Source organism: Asparagus officinalis, chromosome 7 (genome assembly GCF_001876935.1).
Source record: "Asparagus officinalis chromosome 7, Aspof.V1, whole genome shotgun sequence".
NCBI classification, from domain to species: domain Eukaryota; kingdom Viridiplantae; phylum Streptophyta; class Magnoliopsida; order Asparagales; family Asparagaceae; genus Asparagus; species Asparagus officinalis.
Genome location: NC_033800.1, coordinates 132,522,244 through 132,539,217, shown reverse-complemented (window position 1 = coordinate 132,539,217; position 16,974 = coordinate 132,522,244). Strand labels below are relative to the sequence as shown.

The window sequence follows — 16,974 nt, the reverse complement described above, 5'->3', positions numbered from 1 at the left end:
GGTTGTGGGACTTCCTTGTTAGCAACATTTACTTTAAAGTTTGCCTGCAAAACGTGCACAACATGCACAGAATTCCTCCCTGAAGAGGAGCAACCCCTGTCCAAGTTCTCCCCCTCTTTTTTAAACCCTATAACAATAAGATTTTGCTAAACAAGAGCATGTATATCATTAGTTTTAGCATATTCATGACCATCTCCACAAACATTCTCTTGTACTGGAACCTTTCCTGCATCCGAACTCAGATTTGGTGCCAACTCTCCCCTTACAGGCCCAGAAACAATATTTCTGACCTTAGGTACCCATCTCTGAAACTTAGGATGTTTCTTACAATAATTTGTATCATGTCCAATTTGTTTACAATGATCACACCACCTAGGCTTTAACTTATAATAAACCTTTTGGTTTAACAATTTACCATTAGGACCTTGTATAGAGATATGGTCAGGGAGCTGTGAAGGCATTTTGACCTTTACAAGAATCCTAGCATAAACTAGTCTTTGTCTATTTGTCGTGAGCTTATCAGTGGCAATAGGTCTTCCAATTACACTAGCAATTTTGCTTAAAACTTTTAGCATTCCATAGATTGAGTCTTAAACCTGGTAATTGTATCCACATAGGATAGATATTTTCAAAACTCTTTTCAATTTCTTCCTCGTTAGACCAGTGTTTAAGAAGGAGAGGTCTTGATCCAAAAAACCAAGGGCCATTTTCAATAATATCACTCATTTATTCTTTATTTCTAAATTTAAACAGAAATATGTCTGGTTTTAGGAGGAACACATCAGGAATTGCCAGCATTGCCCAAGCTTTCTTAACAAAATTCTCTATGGCTTTGAATTTAACATTTAATCCCATAACTTGACCAACAAGAGAGAATTTCCACATATATTCACCTTCATTCCATTCTTCTTCTTCCAAAAGTACCCTCAATTGAGTAGCTTAACACGAACATAAAATCTCTCCATTAATGCCCAAGATACGTGGCTCATTGAGTAGCTTAACACGAACATAAAATCTCTCCATTAATGCATCCCGATCTCCCATCAGTATATACACTGCTAGAAAACAGCATTTCACCTACGGCCTAATAGCAACGGATATTTCCGTCGCTATAACGATTGTATTAGCGACGGAAATATCCGTCGCTATTATTCCGTAGGTGAACTATTTGTTTCTTTTCTTAAGTTGACCGCACCGTATACGAAATGGGGTTAACCTGCTGCAAAGAATATGCTTTATATGCCAGAGGGCCTTCTAACGTGTAAAGCGTTATGGCAGGCTACAGGTTATCAACGGCTTTAGGTTTAAACACCATCAGGTTTTCGGAAGAGAGACGACAAACGCAAAAGATTAGCGGTTCATTCACTACCATGGTTCTGCTCCTTCTCGCCAACTGTCATACGCTAGTTCAAAAGATCTAATTCCGAATACAAGGTGAAATCTATTGCCTACGGTCAGGTAAGAAGAACATTGGGCAATTTTTCTATGGGATTAATAATGAAGTCAACATGTGCATGTTTAAGCCGTCTATTGGTAGTGAGCTGCGAAAAAAGGCGAAAGGCTTATGACTACGGCTTACACACTCTTAATCTTAACAAGGAAATAGTATAGACTTGAAAGGTACATGTTAGCTGCGCTCACGCCAAACAGTGCTTTTATCCTCAAAACACTAATAATGAAAAATGGACGAAGGGTTTCCCTTAAGAATCCGCCTAGATCCTACATTCATGAAGCCGTGTCTGATGCAACATAAAAATCATTCATTTTGTATTTTATTTTATTTTGATTTATCATTTATTTTGAATATTCATTCTTGATATTGTATATGTTTTTGTTGTTTCTTTTTTTCATGATGTTGAAGTGATTTCATGACTATAAATTTTGTTGTATTGTGTCATTGTTGTGTGTTTCATTTAATTGTCATAAGATATTTTTTTTTTACTATTACTTTGATTTGTTTTGTTTTGGATTTTGTTTAACCTGAATGAAGATTTTCTTTTTTATCTTGAATTTTTATTATCGTTATATTTGATTCATTTTATATTGATTGTTTTAAACTTTTTGTTTTCCATATTATTTTGTATTGTTATGATGTATTGTCATTTCTTTTGGTTGATATTATTTTCATTGATATTGAACTTTTTGTTTTTTATTATCTGTTTTGATCATTTGTCTACTTTTTTTGGCACACAATCCTTTTTAATTGTGTCATTTGTTATTATTTTATTGTTGTTACTCGTTTTGTTACTATTGTTTGAATTATTTGTTTTTTGTATTATTTATCTTGATATGATATTTTGTACTTGTCACATGTCTTGAATGATGTTATCTTGAAAGCCGACGAAACAGCTTGCTGAGTTTTCCTTTGACGACAACAATTAATCTGGTGGATGAAATTGCACATTGGCACGGCCCGATGTTTACCTGTGGTTATATGGAGCCAGCGCGTAAAATCAAAAAACGAGTCCACGGTAGAGTCGATTCTTAAAACTATCAAGGACAGTCCTTTTGTCGGCCACGCACACGAGTCGCTCAGGCTTAAACCGCACACGCGTCGCAGAGTAAGAGCCTCAACATCATCATTAATATTAATGCTTGGTTATGCACTTAAAAAGAACATTCATGTATCTGTTTTGGACTGGTTCAACATGTTTATCAGTTTGTGTTATTGTATTATAGTATTGCCTTATATATTATCTGGTTAGACTGGTTATCATGTATCAGTTGTTGTCATGTACTTTTATAAGTATTGCTTATATATTTATCTGGTTGACTGGTTATTCATGTATCAGTTTGGTCATTATTATAGTATTACCTTTTATTAATTATCTGTTGACTGGTATCATGTAGGCAGTTTTTGTCATGTATATTATAGTATTTGTTGGTACTCATTCTATGTTTCAAGTATAGATGACAAAACCGGATTACGCCCTAAGAGAGCGCTTGAGGACTTATTGGTTAGACATTCTGGAGTCCAGGCGACGTACATGGCTCTACGTCCTAGGTATTTTATTAATTTATTATATCTTACATTTCTTATTAAATATTAATACGGAGCTAAACAGTATTTTTTCAGATTTCCTACGCAGGCCGCATCGCCTGCGGATACACATGACGGAGCCGCCAAGGACACAGGAGGGAGATTGCCATCCACCTGATGCCGGAGACACTCGGTTGATCCTGCTCGAGCATGCAGAGAAAGATGCCGCGTCGCCCTCCTCCGATGCCAGATGTATGGATTTTTAGAGGAGCGCCGTTTTGAGCCATCATAGCGCAGCTGTAGAAGCCTGCACCCGCCACTACCGCCCGCGGCATTCTATTCCGGATCAGCGAGGCTCCACGAGCCGTGCCAAGGATGAAGGAGGATTGCGGATGCTTATCTGAATTGCGACTTATCGCCCACAGCAGAGGTATGAACAGCAAGGGTAGATGCCTTCGATTGAAAGGTGTGTAGTACGTTTTATGGTTTATCTGTTATATTTAATTTGTATTATCGATATTGATTGATTTATATTTCGCGCTGAATTTAAATATTCGTAGGTACGAGCGACCTACTAGGCGCGCTGGCCGCAAGTCGGCTACCAAAGCCACAGAACCTCGTTCCAGATATTCGTGAGGGCGCTTATCCGATGGGCAAGAACTGGCGTGCCTGTCGGGCCATTTGCCAAACTCTTCTTAACAATTTCCTCGCCTCTTTAGCCAGGAGACGATGATTTCTTCAACATAGATTTGACGGTGGAAGTCGGACGCAGCGATTGAGCGCTGGTAGGCTTGTTGGCGATATATATGTGTGGTCATTTATTTTAATTCTCATAATTATTAGTCTCATTTTCATTATTTTGTTTAACACACTGCATTCTGTATCTCTTTTTTCATTGTATGCTGAAGCGGATTTTTTCTTTCTTGACGATTACGCTTGTGCCTGGACTTAACGGTTTCACGCAAATCAATCTTATCGCTTCAAAGAGGTTGCGCCTGGTCAGAGCTGAAGCAAAAAAATATTTTACTCAAAGAACAGAAGATAGGACGCGTTCACTGCATCTTGACGAACGCGCCCGTGGATGGCTACGTGGGGATTTTTTTCACTTTGCCGATTATTGGACACGGCCGAAAAGCTCACGTATTATGACAGTTATTATCTTTGTTTTATGTGAAATTCTATATTAGATCTGTTTAACATTTCTTTTGCAGAATATTGCTGACAATAGCAAGGAGGAACGCAATGCAGCCCCCGAGTGTCAGTTACGAGCATCACGGGGGCGCTCCGGTCTTCAGCAGCATTATCATCAATATTGGCGCTGTAGAAGGTACATAATTATATTAGCTCTTAGTGTTATCAATTTGAGTATAATTTATTGTTTATGATGTTAATGATATATGTTGAACTAAATTACGAAGGGAGAAACTCGCGGCATTTTGCAGATCCGTATTCTGGACGGTTGGTTGGGATGTCAATTACGCCGATGAAGTGAAGAAAGCGCCCAGATAGGAACCGCGGACTCTGGCGTAAGTAGAGTTAGATTTGTTATATTTAATTTTTATAACCAATGCATTTAAAATGTCGTTAGAATTGACCGGGTTGTTTTGGTATAGTCGCCAGTCAGGGAGAAAATTACATGCTAAGGTGCAGGAGCAATTATCACAGACTCAGAGTCGATTCTAACCTCCGACCCGATTAGTACGAGAGGCAGGAGGATAGATCATCGAGACGGTCACTTGGACCGATAGGAGAACAGAGTACAGGTGGATGCAGGATCCGAGCATCGGCCGTACGGGGAGGTCCAGTACTAGCACCTACGAGTCTGCAGCTCACCAGGATGCAGGTCTTCTCAAGACCCGCACTATGGAAGCAGCGGAATGAAAGCGATGGAAGATTGGCCAGTCGCGTCCGGGCAGTCGGAGCTACTCAGGATGGCGGAGCGCAAGAACGAGGCGTCGGAGCATGAGTGGGAGCTGGAATTCACCCATTTATATCGACTCTACCCTTCTTGATGCTCAGGAGGCATATAGGAGACGCGTTTTTTGGCGGATCAGGTAATATATATAATATATATATATAATATATATATAACTATATATATAGAGGGCAAAACTCTCTGCTCAAACTTAAGTGGACGTCCAACTAAGTTTTCTTTCCAGTGATGATTACCTTAGATGAGCAACATTGCTGCCGATGATCCGCTCCGTTAAACTTGTCTTACATATTCTAAAACCCCAACACACCAATTTGGGGGTGAACCGTCGTAGTTTGACCCTCCGTCGAGCCATGTAAAAAAGTTCTATTCATTCGAAACCGTTTAAAATTAATACGTGGCAGAATGGTCAAACTACGACGGGTTCCACCCAAATTTTGGTGGTGTTGGTTTTAGAATATGACTAGATCAAGTTTAACGCGAGCGGATCATCCACAAATGTGCTCAATCTAGTAGATCAGTCAATGGATAAGAACTTAGGGGACGCTCCACCTTAAGTGGACAGAAGTTGCTCTATAATATATTATATATATATATATAATTATTATATATATATATATATAATATATATATATATTATATATATATATATATATATATATATATATATATAATATATATATATATATATAGTATAATTACTTTTTTAAATTAAATGCAATTACATATATTTAATTCTTACTTAGTTATGAATATGCCATGCTGACTAAATGGGATATTCACACACATCGATACACACTTTTACATTACAAACCCTAAATCGTAACCTAACACAAAGACCAAAATACAATACGTATAACTATTTTTATGGTGATGTGTGCTGATGGTGCATGCGTGCGTAGTGATGATAATATTGGTTGGTGAATGGTTAGTTGCGTGGTTGTGTGTTGTGCGGTCGGTGCTGCGTATGGTTAAGTTATTGTGATCGCCTTGTCAGGTGGAAATTGGTACGTGGTGGGAGGGGAAAGGAGTGTGATTTTGGTTGTGTCGGTGCCGGGTGATTGTTAGGCGGGAGGCGGGTGGCGGCTGGTGTGCTGTGGCAGTTGGTTGCGATGCGTGTATGTGTGTGTGCCATGCGTGCGTGCATTGCACGCGTGCTGTGCATCGTAATTAATATTTTATGTGATGGGTGGTTGTTGACTGGTGCGTGCATGCCCGTAGTGATGATATATTGGTTGCTGAATTGGTTAGCTTAGTCAGTGGTTGTGTGTTGCTGGTTGCTGCGCGTATGGTTGGTTTATGTGATTGCTTGCGTGCGGTGATTGGTCATGGTGGGCGCGAGGGACGAAGGAGTGTGGATTTGCGTTCGTGGTGGTGAATGTAGTGGCAGGGCGGAGGGAGGGTGGGGGGTGGGGGTGTGGAGTGTTGGCTGCATGCGCTGCATAGCTGGCACGCGTTGTTTGTCGCACGTGCGTGCGATATACGCGTATGTTGCATGTACACGTATGAGCATGTTACGCGCTACAATGCCGCAATATGGGTGAGAAATTTAGCTGCGTCGTACGCGTATTGTTGTAAAAATTATGCGTGCATGCTTGATTTAGCGTTGTGTATGCGTCTGTTGCTTAAAAATTGTGTCGTCGTCGCGTATCAATACAGAAGAATATGCCATTGAATTACTCTCTTATTGCCATACTTGAATGTCACTGCCATGTTTGTTAACGTGTTTGATTATAATCTGCAGGCCTTCGGGCGACTTCTAGACAAGGGTGGACGCTTTGTGATCGAGCAGATGATGATCAAGAGGACCTTGAATTTGTTTTTACCTTTGAAAACATATGAATCAGTGTGTTGTAAAACAAATTACTTATCATGGTGTGTACTGATAAACAACGCTTACAGTGTTGGAATATTTTAATTAAATATGTTTATATATGCGTGAGAATGAATATTATACTGCGGATTGAAACAGGCATTTTAAATTTATTATAGTATTGTACAGCGGTTTTTTCAATTTTCCAAATTATTTTTTAAAAAAATAATGGAAATTTTTAGCAACGGAATTCAATCCGTCCTAAATACACTTTTTAGCGACGGAAAATAGATAAATAATTAACGACGGATATTCCGTCGCTACAGTTAATATCGACGGAATATTCGTTTTTTTATTTTTATTTTTTTCAAACAATACGTTTATTAGCGACGGATTTTCCGTCGCTAATAGTTATTAGCGACGGCTTTTCCGTAGCTAAAAGAATTTTTAGCTACGGAAAATCCGTCGCTAAAGTTTTTTTTAATTTTTTAAATAAAGTAATGCGACGGATTATCCGTCGCTAATTTTTCGTCGCTAAAATTTAGCGACGGAATATCCGTCGCTAAAACAAATTTCAGCTACCCTCACTATACGGACGATCTTTTAGCGACGGAATTTTATATTTTCCGTCGCTAAAGGTTTTAGCGACGGATTTTCGACTTTTAGCGACGGATTTGTCCGTCGCTAAAAGTTATGTTTCCAGCAGTGATATAGGCACAAACCCTTTAGGAGACCTAAACCCTCTGCATTTGAATCCCTCATATATAAACCAAAAAATCACAAACTTTCCCTTTCTTAATTCCCGTCTCTTTCATTACACTTTGGATGATATATAGTACTACAAGGGGATTGAAGCAATTCTTGATATTGAATACTATATAGAGAGCTAACCAGGGGCGGATCCAGGATTTTAGTTCTGGGGGGGGCGCGTACAAAAGATAGATGAAAATTTTTCTTAATATAATTTTATTCACAAGAGATATACCATAACCCAAATAAAACGAGTAAAATAGCCAACATCAATATCTCCAAAATATTTCAAAAGAGGAAGACAAAAATATTATATAGAAAATAGTCAAATAAGCATCATCTATTTTTTTATAACTAAAATTTCTCTAACTAAAAGGAATTCGACGTTCCTTAAAATTTTCAAAGTCTTCAATGATAGCATCAATGCTCAGACTTTTAGCAATTTCTTTTTCAATAAACACCATTAATGTGTCGGAGAGGAAAACATCCTCCATTTTGCTTCGAAGCCTAGTCTTGAGGATATTCATAGCTGAGAATGATCGTTCTGCAGTAGCAGTAGAAACTGGAAGAGTAAGCACAAGTACGATCACTCTGAAAATGAGGTCGTATGTAGCAGATTTATTAGTCTTTACCAACCATTGACACAACTCAGAAATTGTTGAAAGAGTTTTGAAGTCTGACCCTTTGACTACATTATGCTCATAATGTTTCAGTTGCATCTTCAAACTCTCTTTTTCTTCACTTGTAAAATCTTGTGCATAAAACTTGCCAACCAATTTGCATATATCTTGTATTCTCAAAGCCTCAGATGCATTTTGAGGATTTAAGGCAGAACTAAGCATGAGCAATTCTGTCGCATCTTCACTAAAACGCACATTAATTTCTTGCATTTGTGAATCGATCACGACATAAAAAAAGTCTACTCGATAATGATGCCCAATGGTGATGTCTTGATGACCACGAGCTCGACGTCGTCTATCAACATACTAAGCACTAAAATCAGGAATATTAATGTTAGGAGCCACACAAAAAGACTTCACTTTTTCAAGCAAATTATCTCACTTGTCATCCCTTAACTCTTGTAGTAATCTTTTTGTAGATGATACAAGCTCCATTGCATTCGAAATGTCTTGAGACTTCCTTTGTAAAGTCTGGCAAAGAAAATCTGTGATCCCAAGCTCCATTGCATTCGAAATGTCTTGAGACTTCCTTTGTAAAGTCTGGCAAAGAAAATCTGTGATCCCCATAATCTCACTCATTAGATGTAAGATAAATACAAAATCGAACGAAGTCATTTCATCATAAACAGATGTTGCATCAGCTCGTTGGGAAGGAAGCCCATCCTCCATAACTTTGAGCAACACCGTACATGCTGCACTGAACATCCTGATCAAACTTAATAATGATCTGAAATGAGAACTCCAACGCGTATCAGCAGCTCGTTGTAAAGTGCCGATCTGATTAAGTCCAGGCCCTGTCTCGAGTTCATTAATAGAAATCAAATGGGCAATGTCATCCGCGTGAGCTTTCTTCAATTCATCATTACGCTTGCAAGAAGCACCAACCATATTAACTATAGAAATTAATTTATCAAAAAACATATGAATGGGAGTCAGATTTTTTGCTGCCGCAACAAGAGCCAACTGTAGCCGATGAGCAAAGCAATGAACATAGTAAGCAGTCTTACAATCTTTCATAATCAAATCTTGCAATCCATTGAATTCACCCCTCATATTACTGGCCCCATCGTAACCTTGACCTCTAATATTTTGAACATCTAAATTATAATGAGCCAAAACAGAATATATGACGTTCTTTAAAGTCAAAGCTGCAGTATCGGAAACATGAACAAGCCCAAAAAAACGTTCTTGAATGAATCCATTAGTGTCCACAAACCACAACACAATAGACATTTGCTCTTTTTTTGACTCATCACGGGCTTCATCAACAATGATGTAATACTTGGCAACTCCAATTTCTTCATGAATTGCATTTTTCAATCTCACTGAAAACATATGAAGTATTTGTTTTTGAATATCATGACTTGTATATTTGGCATTTTTGGGAACTGTCGCAATTGCCTTTGAAAGTTCGTCATTCTCCATAGCCAGCACATCCAAAAATTCAAGAAAATTGCCACGATTGAACGAACTAGATTTCTCATCGTGGCCTCTAAACGGAATCCCTTGGAGTGCAAGCAATCGCACCACAAGTATGTGAGCTCTTAACGAATCCCTTGGAGTGCAAGCAATCGCACCACAAGTATGTGAGCTCTTAACCGAAGACGATTTGTTGCAATTTGTTTAGCATTGAAGTTGTCGAATCGCCTTGATATATGCTGCGGCTGGTTCATCAAATCCTCACATGCCTTTTCAGCATTACGATGGAGTGAGGATACATTATCTTTTCCTATATGGTTCATCAAATCCTCACATGCCTTTTCAGCATTACGATGGAGTGAGGATACATTATCTTTTCCTATATGGCCTAGGAAAGCACATGCTTTTCCGCTTCGAACTTTCTTCCAACTATCAAAACCATCAACAACAAAAGCAGTTTGATTTTTGCACCCCGATGGCTTGTTGAAGAGAAAGCATGGAAAGCAATATGCTTTATCTTTCGCCGGTGAATACTCCAACCAATGAAATAGCTCATACCAAGTAAATTGAAATCTTCGAGGATGCTTAATATCCTTATTTAATGGATAATCTTGAAGAATAGGTTGATATGCCTTTAGATTCAAATATGCTCGACGAATCTCCTCCCGTTGGTCAAGAGGGTATTCCCATATTTTTCGACGCAAGCCTGGATCACGCTCTAAGGAATTAAGATCAACTTCTTCACCATCTGGATTTCGAAATCTTTTAGGTGGATTTTCAAATGGAAGATCATTGTCATTTGAAGCTAGTGAAGGGGTTATAGGAGCAGCAGGACCTAATTCATTTCCTCTCTTCCTTTGGAAAAACTTATCAATTGTAACAGATTTTCCCATTTTATTTCAAATTTAATCACTGACCAGTCTGACCTGTGAAGTTCAAGTAAAAGTTAAAACTCTTGCCTTTTGAAATTCCTAAAGAAATAAATACAAACAAATATATTGGATAGATACATTTTCCTAAAGAAATATATCTATCTTTGTTTGTTGATGGAGAGACAGCCATCATCAGAAATACATGGATTTGAGAGTATATGCTTTGATTTTGTATCTAATTTGTTTGAGCGGAATTTAATTTCTTTTAACCCAAGCTCTTGCAGAAGCTATAGCATATGCCTCTTTTATATTCAATTATTCTATAGTTTAGTGGATGTGTGTGTGTCGGCTTATTAACTTAAATGTGTGATTTTCTCTAAATAAAAAATAAATGTGTGGATAATGCTGATGAGTATTTGATTGTGATTTTCTCTTAAAAAAAAACTTTTTTTAAAATGATCCTGATGTATGCGCTGTTGATTGGTTCTGTACTTTATTTCTTTAGGAATTTCAAAAGGCAGGGGTTTTAACTTTTACTTGAACTTCACAGGTCAGACTGGTCAGTGATTAAATTTGAAATAAAATGGGAAAATCTGTTACAATTGATAAGTTTTTCCAAAGGAAGAGAGGAAGTGAATTAGGTCATGCTGCTCCTATAACCCCTTCACTAGCCTCAAATGATAATGATCTTCCATCTGAAAATCCTCCTAAAAGGTTTAGAAATCCAGACGGTGAAGAAGTTGATCTTAATTCCTTAGAGCGTGATCCAGGCTTGCGTCGACAAATATGGGAATACCCTCTTGACCAACGGGAGGAGATTCGTCGAGCTTATTTGAATCTAAAGGCATATCAACCTATTCTTCAAGATTATCCATTAAATAAGGATATTAAGCATCCTCGAAGATTTCAATTTACTTGGTATGAGCTATTTCATTGGTTGGAGTATTCACCGGCTAAAGATAAAGCATATTGCTTTCCATGTTTTCTCTTCAACAAGCCATCGGGATGCAAAAATCAAACTGCTTTTGTTGTTGATGGTTTTGATAGTTGGAAGAAAGTTCGAAGCGGAAAAGCATGTGCTTTCCTAGGCCATATAGGAAAAGATAATGTATCCTCACTCCATCGTAATGCTGAAAAGGCATGTGAGGATTTGATGAACCAACCGCAACATATATCAAGGCGATTCGACAACTTCAATGCTGAACAAATTGCAACAAATCGTCTTCGGTTAAGAGCTCACATACTTGTGGTGCGATTGCTTGCACTCCAAGGGATTACGTTTAGAGGCCACGATGAGAAATCTAGTTCGTCCAATCGTGGCAATTTTCTTGAATTTTTGGATGTGCTGGCTATGGAGAATGACGAACTTTCAAAGGCAATTGCGAAAGCTCCCAAAAATGCCAAATATACAAGTCATGATATTCAAAAACAAATACTTCATGTGTTTTCAGTGAGATTGAAAAATGCAATTCGTGAAGAAATTGGAGTTGCCAAGTATTGTATCATTGTTGATGAAGCCCGTGATGAGTCAAAAAAAGAGCAAATGTCTATTGTGTTGCGGTTTGTGGACACTAATGGATTCATTCAAGAACGTTTTTTTGGGATTGTTCATGTTTCCGATACTGCAGCTTTGACTTTAAAGAACGCCATATATTCTGCTTTGGCTTATTACAATTTGGATGTTCAAAATATTAGAGGTCAAGGTTACGATGGGGCCAGTAATATGAGGGGTGAATTCAATGGATTGCAAGCTTTGATTATGAAAGATTGTAAGACTGCTTACTATGTTCATTGCTTTGCTCATCGGCTACAGTTAGCTCTTGTTGCGGCAGCAAAAAATCTGACTCCCATTCATATGTTTTTTGATAAATTAATTTCTATAGTTAATATGGTTGGTGCTTCTTGCAAGCGTAATGATGAATTGAAGAAAGCTCACGCGGATGACATTGCCCATTTGATTTCTAATAATGAACTCGAGACAGTGCCTGGACTTAATCAGATCGGCACTTTACAACGAGCTACTGATACGCGTTGGAGTTCTCATTTCAGATCATTATCAAGTTTGATCAGGATGTTCAGTGCAGCATGTACGGTGTTGCTCAAAGTTATGGAGGATGGGCTTCCTTCCCAACGAGCCGATGCAACATCTGTTTATGATGAAATGACTTCGTTCGATTTTGTATTTATCTTACATCTAATGAGTGAGATTATGGGGATCACAGATTTTCTTTGCCAGACTTTACAAAGGAAGTCTCAAGACATTTCGAATGCAATGGAGCTTGTGGCATCTACAAAAAGATTACTACAAGAGTTAAGGGATGACAAGTGGGATAATTTGCTTGAAAAAGTGTAGGCTGTCTAAAAATTACAATGGATAGCTGATCCCCACGAGATTACAAGGCAATGGTTCCTTCAAATCAAGAAGCAGAATTCATCCTTACAATCAAAACAGAAGAGATTTCTAAATCATTACATTCGCGGCATTATAATCGCTACAAACACGACCTCATGTTTGAGATGATTGATCTTGATGGCTGCGACAACAACATGACTAATATTATATTAGCAACTATTAGAGATGCTGATGAGCAGTGTAATGATTTCAGAAATAAAAGGTTGGACTTAGTTGGTGAGTTGCTTGGTAGAGAGCTGTGGGCAAATATTCGTCTAAATATCACAATGGATAATTGATCCCCATCAAGTTCTAACAATGAAAGCTACAATCAGATAGCTTTCATGCCAACAAACGAAAGCTGCAAACGGAGGACTTTTCACATAGATCGAGAGGAGTTACAATTCAACGATACTTCCAACAACTGATAAAAACTCTATTCAGCAGTCTTCACAATCTACAGTGAAAGTTACAATCTGACGACTTTCACACTCCACAACAGCTAAAGCTAGGATTACTGAACAATGGTCCTTGCAACGCTCTGTAGAAGAGGTTACAGATCAACTAACCCCTTTTAAAACGCGGAAGTCATCCCCGCGTTACAATTCTGGAAGTGCAGACGACCCCCACGTTTCCAAGCTACAACAAGTCAAATGCGAACGATCCTCGCGTTCTTGAGGTTCAACCAACACCCGACCCCAGCATTTCCAAGCTGCAACAAGTAAAATACGAGCGACCCTCGCGTTCATTGATGTTCAGTCAACACCCAACCTCGCGTCTCAATTCTAAGACGCGAAGTTGGGGTTCTGAACGCCAGATTAGGCGTTTGACTCGTTCAAATATGAGTCGAACGGTTTCAGAATTGTTTTCCCACGATCTGAGGAAATCACGCCCACTTAGAAGCGGATTTAGAGGACAGTTACAACCTCTTATCCACCTATAAAATCTCAACAAACTCAACTGAGTTAAATGCTGGCTTTTTGGAACGGAGAGGCAGCAGCAGAGAGGATTCTTCAGGATCTCAACCGCACAGAGAGGCAGGAGAGGCGAATTCCTTGGAGATAGAAGATTTGAATCAAATTCAGAAGATCAAATCTAAGAAGATTCTTCAACAACAGAATATCTGCTTGGTCATTAACCGAATTTTCGGTTATAACAACTCTATTCACAGAGTTCTAACTCGTTCAGAGTTCTTAAACTCGTTAAAGAGTTACCCATCAAACTTTCTACAGAAGTTTAACATTCCCACGAGATAAGACGGTCGGATCGTCAACAGAGAGCAAATTCGACGCGAACAATCGAAGGAGGCACTCCATCGCTACCGTGAAGAACCCAGTTTTAAACAAAGGGGAGAATAAAATTCATTCTCCTCTTTTTTGTAATCGGAATCCAAATTGTAATTGATTTTGAGAGAATACAAATCAATTTTCTTTCACTGTCTTTTTATTACAAATTTTCCAACATACAAAAAGTGAAGTCTTTTTGTGTGGCTCGTAACTTAATATTCCTGATTTTAGTGCTCAGTATGTTGATAGACGACGCCGAGCTCGTGGTCATCAAGACATCACCATTGGGCATCATTATCGAGTAGACTTTTTTTATGCCGCGATCGATTCACAAATGCAAGAAATTAATGTGTGTTTTAGTGAAGATGCGACAGAATTGCTCATGCTTAGTTCTGCCTTAAATCCTCAAAATGCATCTGAGGCTTTGAGAATACAAGATATATGCAAATTGGTTGGCAAGTTTTATGCACAAGATTTTACAAGTGAAGAAAAAGAGAGTTTGAAGATGCAACTGAAACATTATGAGCATAATGTAGTCAAAGGGTCAGACTTCAAAACTCTTTCAACAATTTCTGAGTTGTGTCAATGGTTGGTAAAGACTAATAAATCTGTTACATACGACCTCATTTTTAGAGTGATCGTACTTGTGCTTACTCTTCTAGTTTCTACTGCTACTGCAGAACGATCATTCTCAGCTATGAATATCGTCAAGACTAGGCTTCGAAGCAAAATGGAGGATGCTTTCCTCTCCGACGCATTAATGGTGTTTATTGAAAGAAAAATTGCTAAAAGTCTGAGCATTGATGCTATCATTGAAGATTTTGAAAATTTTAAGGAACGTCGAATTCCTTTTAGTTAGAGAAATTTTAGTTATAAAAAAATAGATGATGCTTATTTGACTATTTTCTATATAATATTTTTGTCTTCCTCTTTTGAAATATTTTGGAGATATTGATGTTGGCTATTTTACTCGTTTTATTTGGGTTGTGGTATATCTCTTGTGAATAAAATTACATTAAGAAAATTTTTCATCTATCTTTTGTACGCGGCCCCCCAGAACTAAAATCCTGGATCCGCCCCTGGAGAGAAATATGTGCTTGGTTTGCATGATGACTTAATGGCGGTTGTAGCTAGCTAGCTAGCTTGGGTTTTCCTTTTGCCAAATACATTGGATTTGAATATATGTGGATGATGATGCATGCGGAGGAACCGTGATGTTTGAATAGTGGAGTAGAGCAGCTTTTTGCTGTGTATCCACAAGCATGAGACCATCAGCTTATATTCCATAAATTATTTTATTAGCAATTACACTCCCTGAATCATAGACTACATTTATTCTATCTTTAGATCGAGACGTGTCATGTTGAAATCATGAGATGATAAATTACCTTTTTCCTCTCAACTTAATCGAAGGACCATGTTGCCTTGTAAATTGACGGTCAAAAAGTACTATGGTCCGGGATACAAATAGCAAGTATAAAATGGTGATAAAATAGTTTAAAGTGGTATAATTGACTATAACATTGTGAATGCACAAGTAACTAACCAAACAAAATTTAGGGAGAACTAAACAATCTAAGGTACCTTGTATTATACTACAACATTGGAGCTATGGGAATATAGTTTCATGCTGTAACATTCTATGGATTGAGGGTCCTTTTCAATGATTAAAACCTATATTTTCTCTAGACCAGAGTATTTTAAGAGTTCTTTTTGAAATCAACATGTGATATGATTGAAATTTGGATTATTCTGATACAACTATATGGTTATTTTTCCTATCCATTCCCCCACCCAAAATGTAGGCATTTTAAATTGTCTCCAAAATATATGATGTTGCTAATTTGCACCCTAATTGCACATGTCCTCCAAGTTTGTCCTCGACCACTACATATTGTTTAAATTTCAATACAAAAACAACAACTTTTAATCTAAACTTTTAGGTCGGTGCTGAAATCATATTCTTCCATTGAGTTTTATTATGAGTCATTTGTCCTTTATGTCAACTATTATCATATCATTCTTCTCTCATTACCTATAATATTATCACTACTATCTACCTATAATGTTTTTTGTTGCTCCCATTACCTATAATATTATCCCTACTATCTACCTATAATGTTTTTTGTTGTCATTAACTATAATCTTATCGCTCCTACTACTAATTAGTACACTAATTGACCCTGATTAGTACATTAATTGACTTCTACTGTATATATGACCAAACTATCTCAGCTCTGAATCTCCCTCCTTGAGCAATAGGAGCAACATCTAATTATGACAAAATGTACTCATTTCTTATTATATTTCTTAATGTACTCATTTCTTATCATCTCTCTTAATGTGTAACCACAAAACCATCACAAAGCTCTTTACTCTCCAACACTTGACTCATGCACATTTTGTTTTTAATTTGCCCAACACTCTCATCTACAAAGTATCATCTATCTTATAATTGTCCCCTGAAATTTTCCCTTCAATCTCATGCATATCCTACCATCTTCAAAAGCACTCCTCCATTTTAATCACCTTCAATCTCATGCGTATCCTACTATCTTCAAAAGCATTCCTCCATTTTAATCATATCGATTTCATTTCACAAACCACTCCTTAATCTCACCATTAATCTCATCATTATATCTTAATCATAACACTCCATCCTCAATCTCACCATTATATCTGTTAAATTTTTAACATCTTCAAAATATACACGAGAAATCTCTGCCCAGAAAACACAACTTAGGATTTTAGCCTCGTTCCCACTCTTCCGTTATTTGAAAAGCATTTCTCCTATGTGGGTAAAGAATTTCTTGGGGCTAGATGAAATACGAAACAATATTTTCTGAAAA

General features: G+C 37.7%; 2 protein-coding genes across 2 annotated transcripts; one reads left to right on the top strand and one right to left on the bottom strand.

Annotated features, from left to right (window-relative positions):
* LOC109847787 (zinc finger MYM-type protein 1-like) lies at nt 7,842-9,581 on the bottom strand. Its single transcript, XM_020417027.1, has 2 exons — nt 8,539-9,581; nt 7,842-8,451 (listed from the first exon to the last, which is right to left on the bottom strand). The coding sequence occupies exons 1-2, from the start codon at nt 9,579-9,581 to the stop codon at nt 7,842-7,844; spliced, it is 1,653 nt and encodes a 550-aa protein (XP_020272616.1).
* Nucleotides 11,031-12,800, top strand: LOC109847786 (zinc finger MYM-type protein 1-like). Its single transcript, XM_020417026.1, has one exon. It carries the CDS (start codon nt 11,031-11,033, stop codon nt 12,798-12,800), a length of 1,770 nt encoding a protein of 589 aa, XP_020272615.1.

Excerpts from the sequence above, each read along its gene's own strand:
- LOC109847787 (XM_020417027.1), bottom strand. The coding sequence starts at position 9,581 with ATGGAGAATGACGAACTTTCAAAGGCAATTGCGACAGTTCCCAAAAAT. Across the intron at positions 8,452-8,538 it reads CAAGAGTTAAGGGATGACAA|ACGACGTCGAGCTCGTGGTC; the intron begins GTGAGATAATTT and ends GTATGTTGATAG.
- LOC109847786 (XM_020417026.1), top strand. The coding sequence starts at position 11,031 with ATGGGAAAATCTGTTACAATTGATAAGTTTTTCCAAAGGAAGAGAGGA.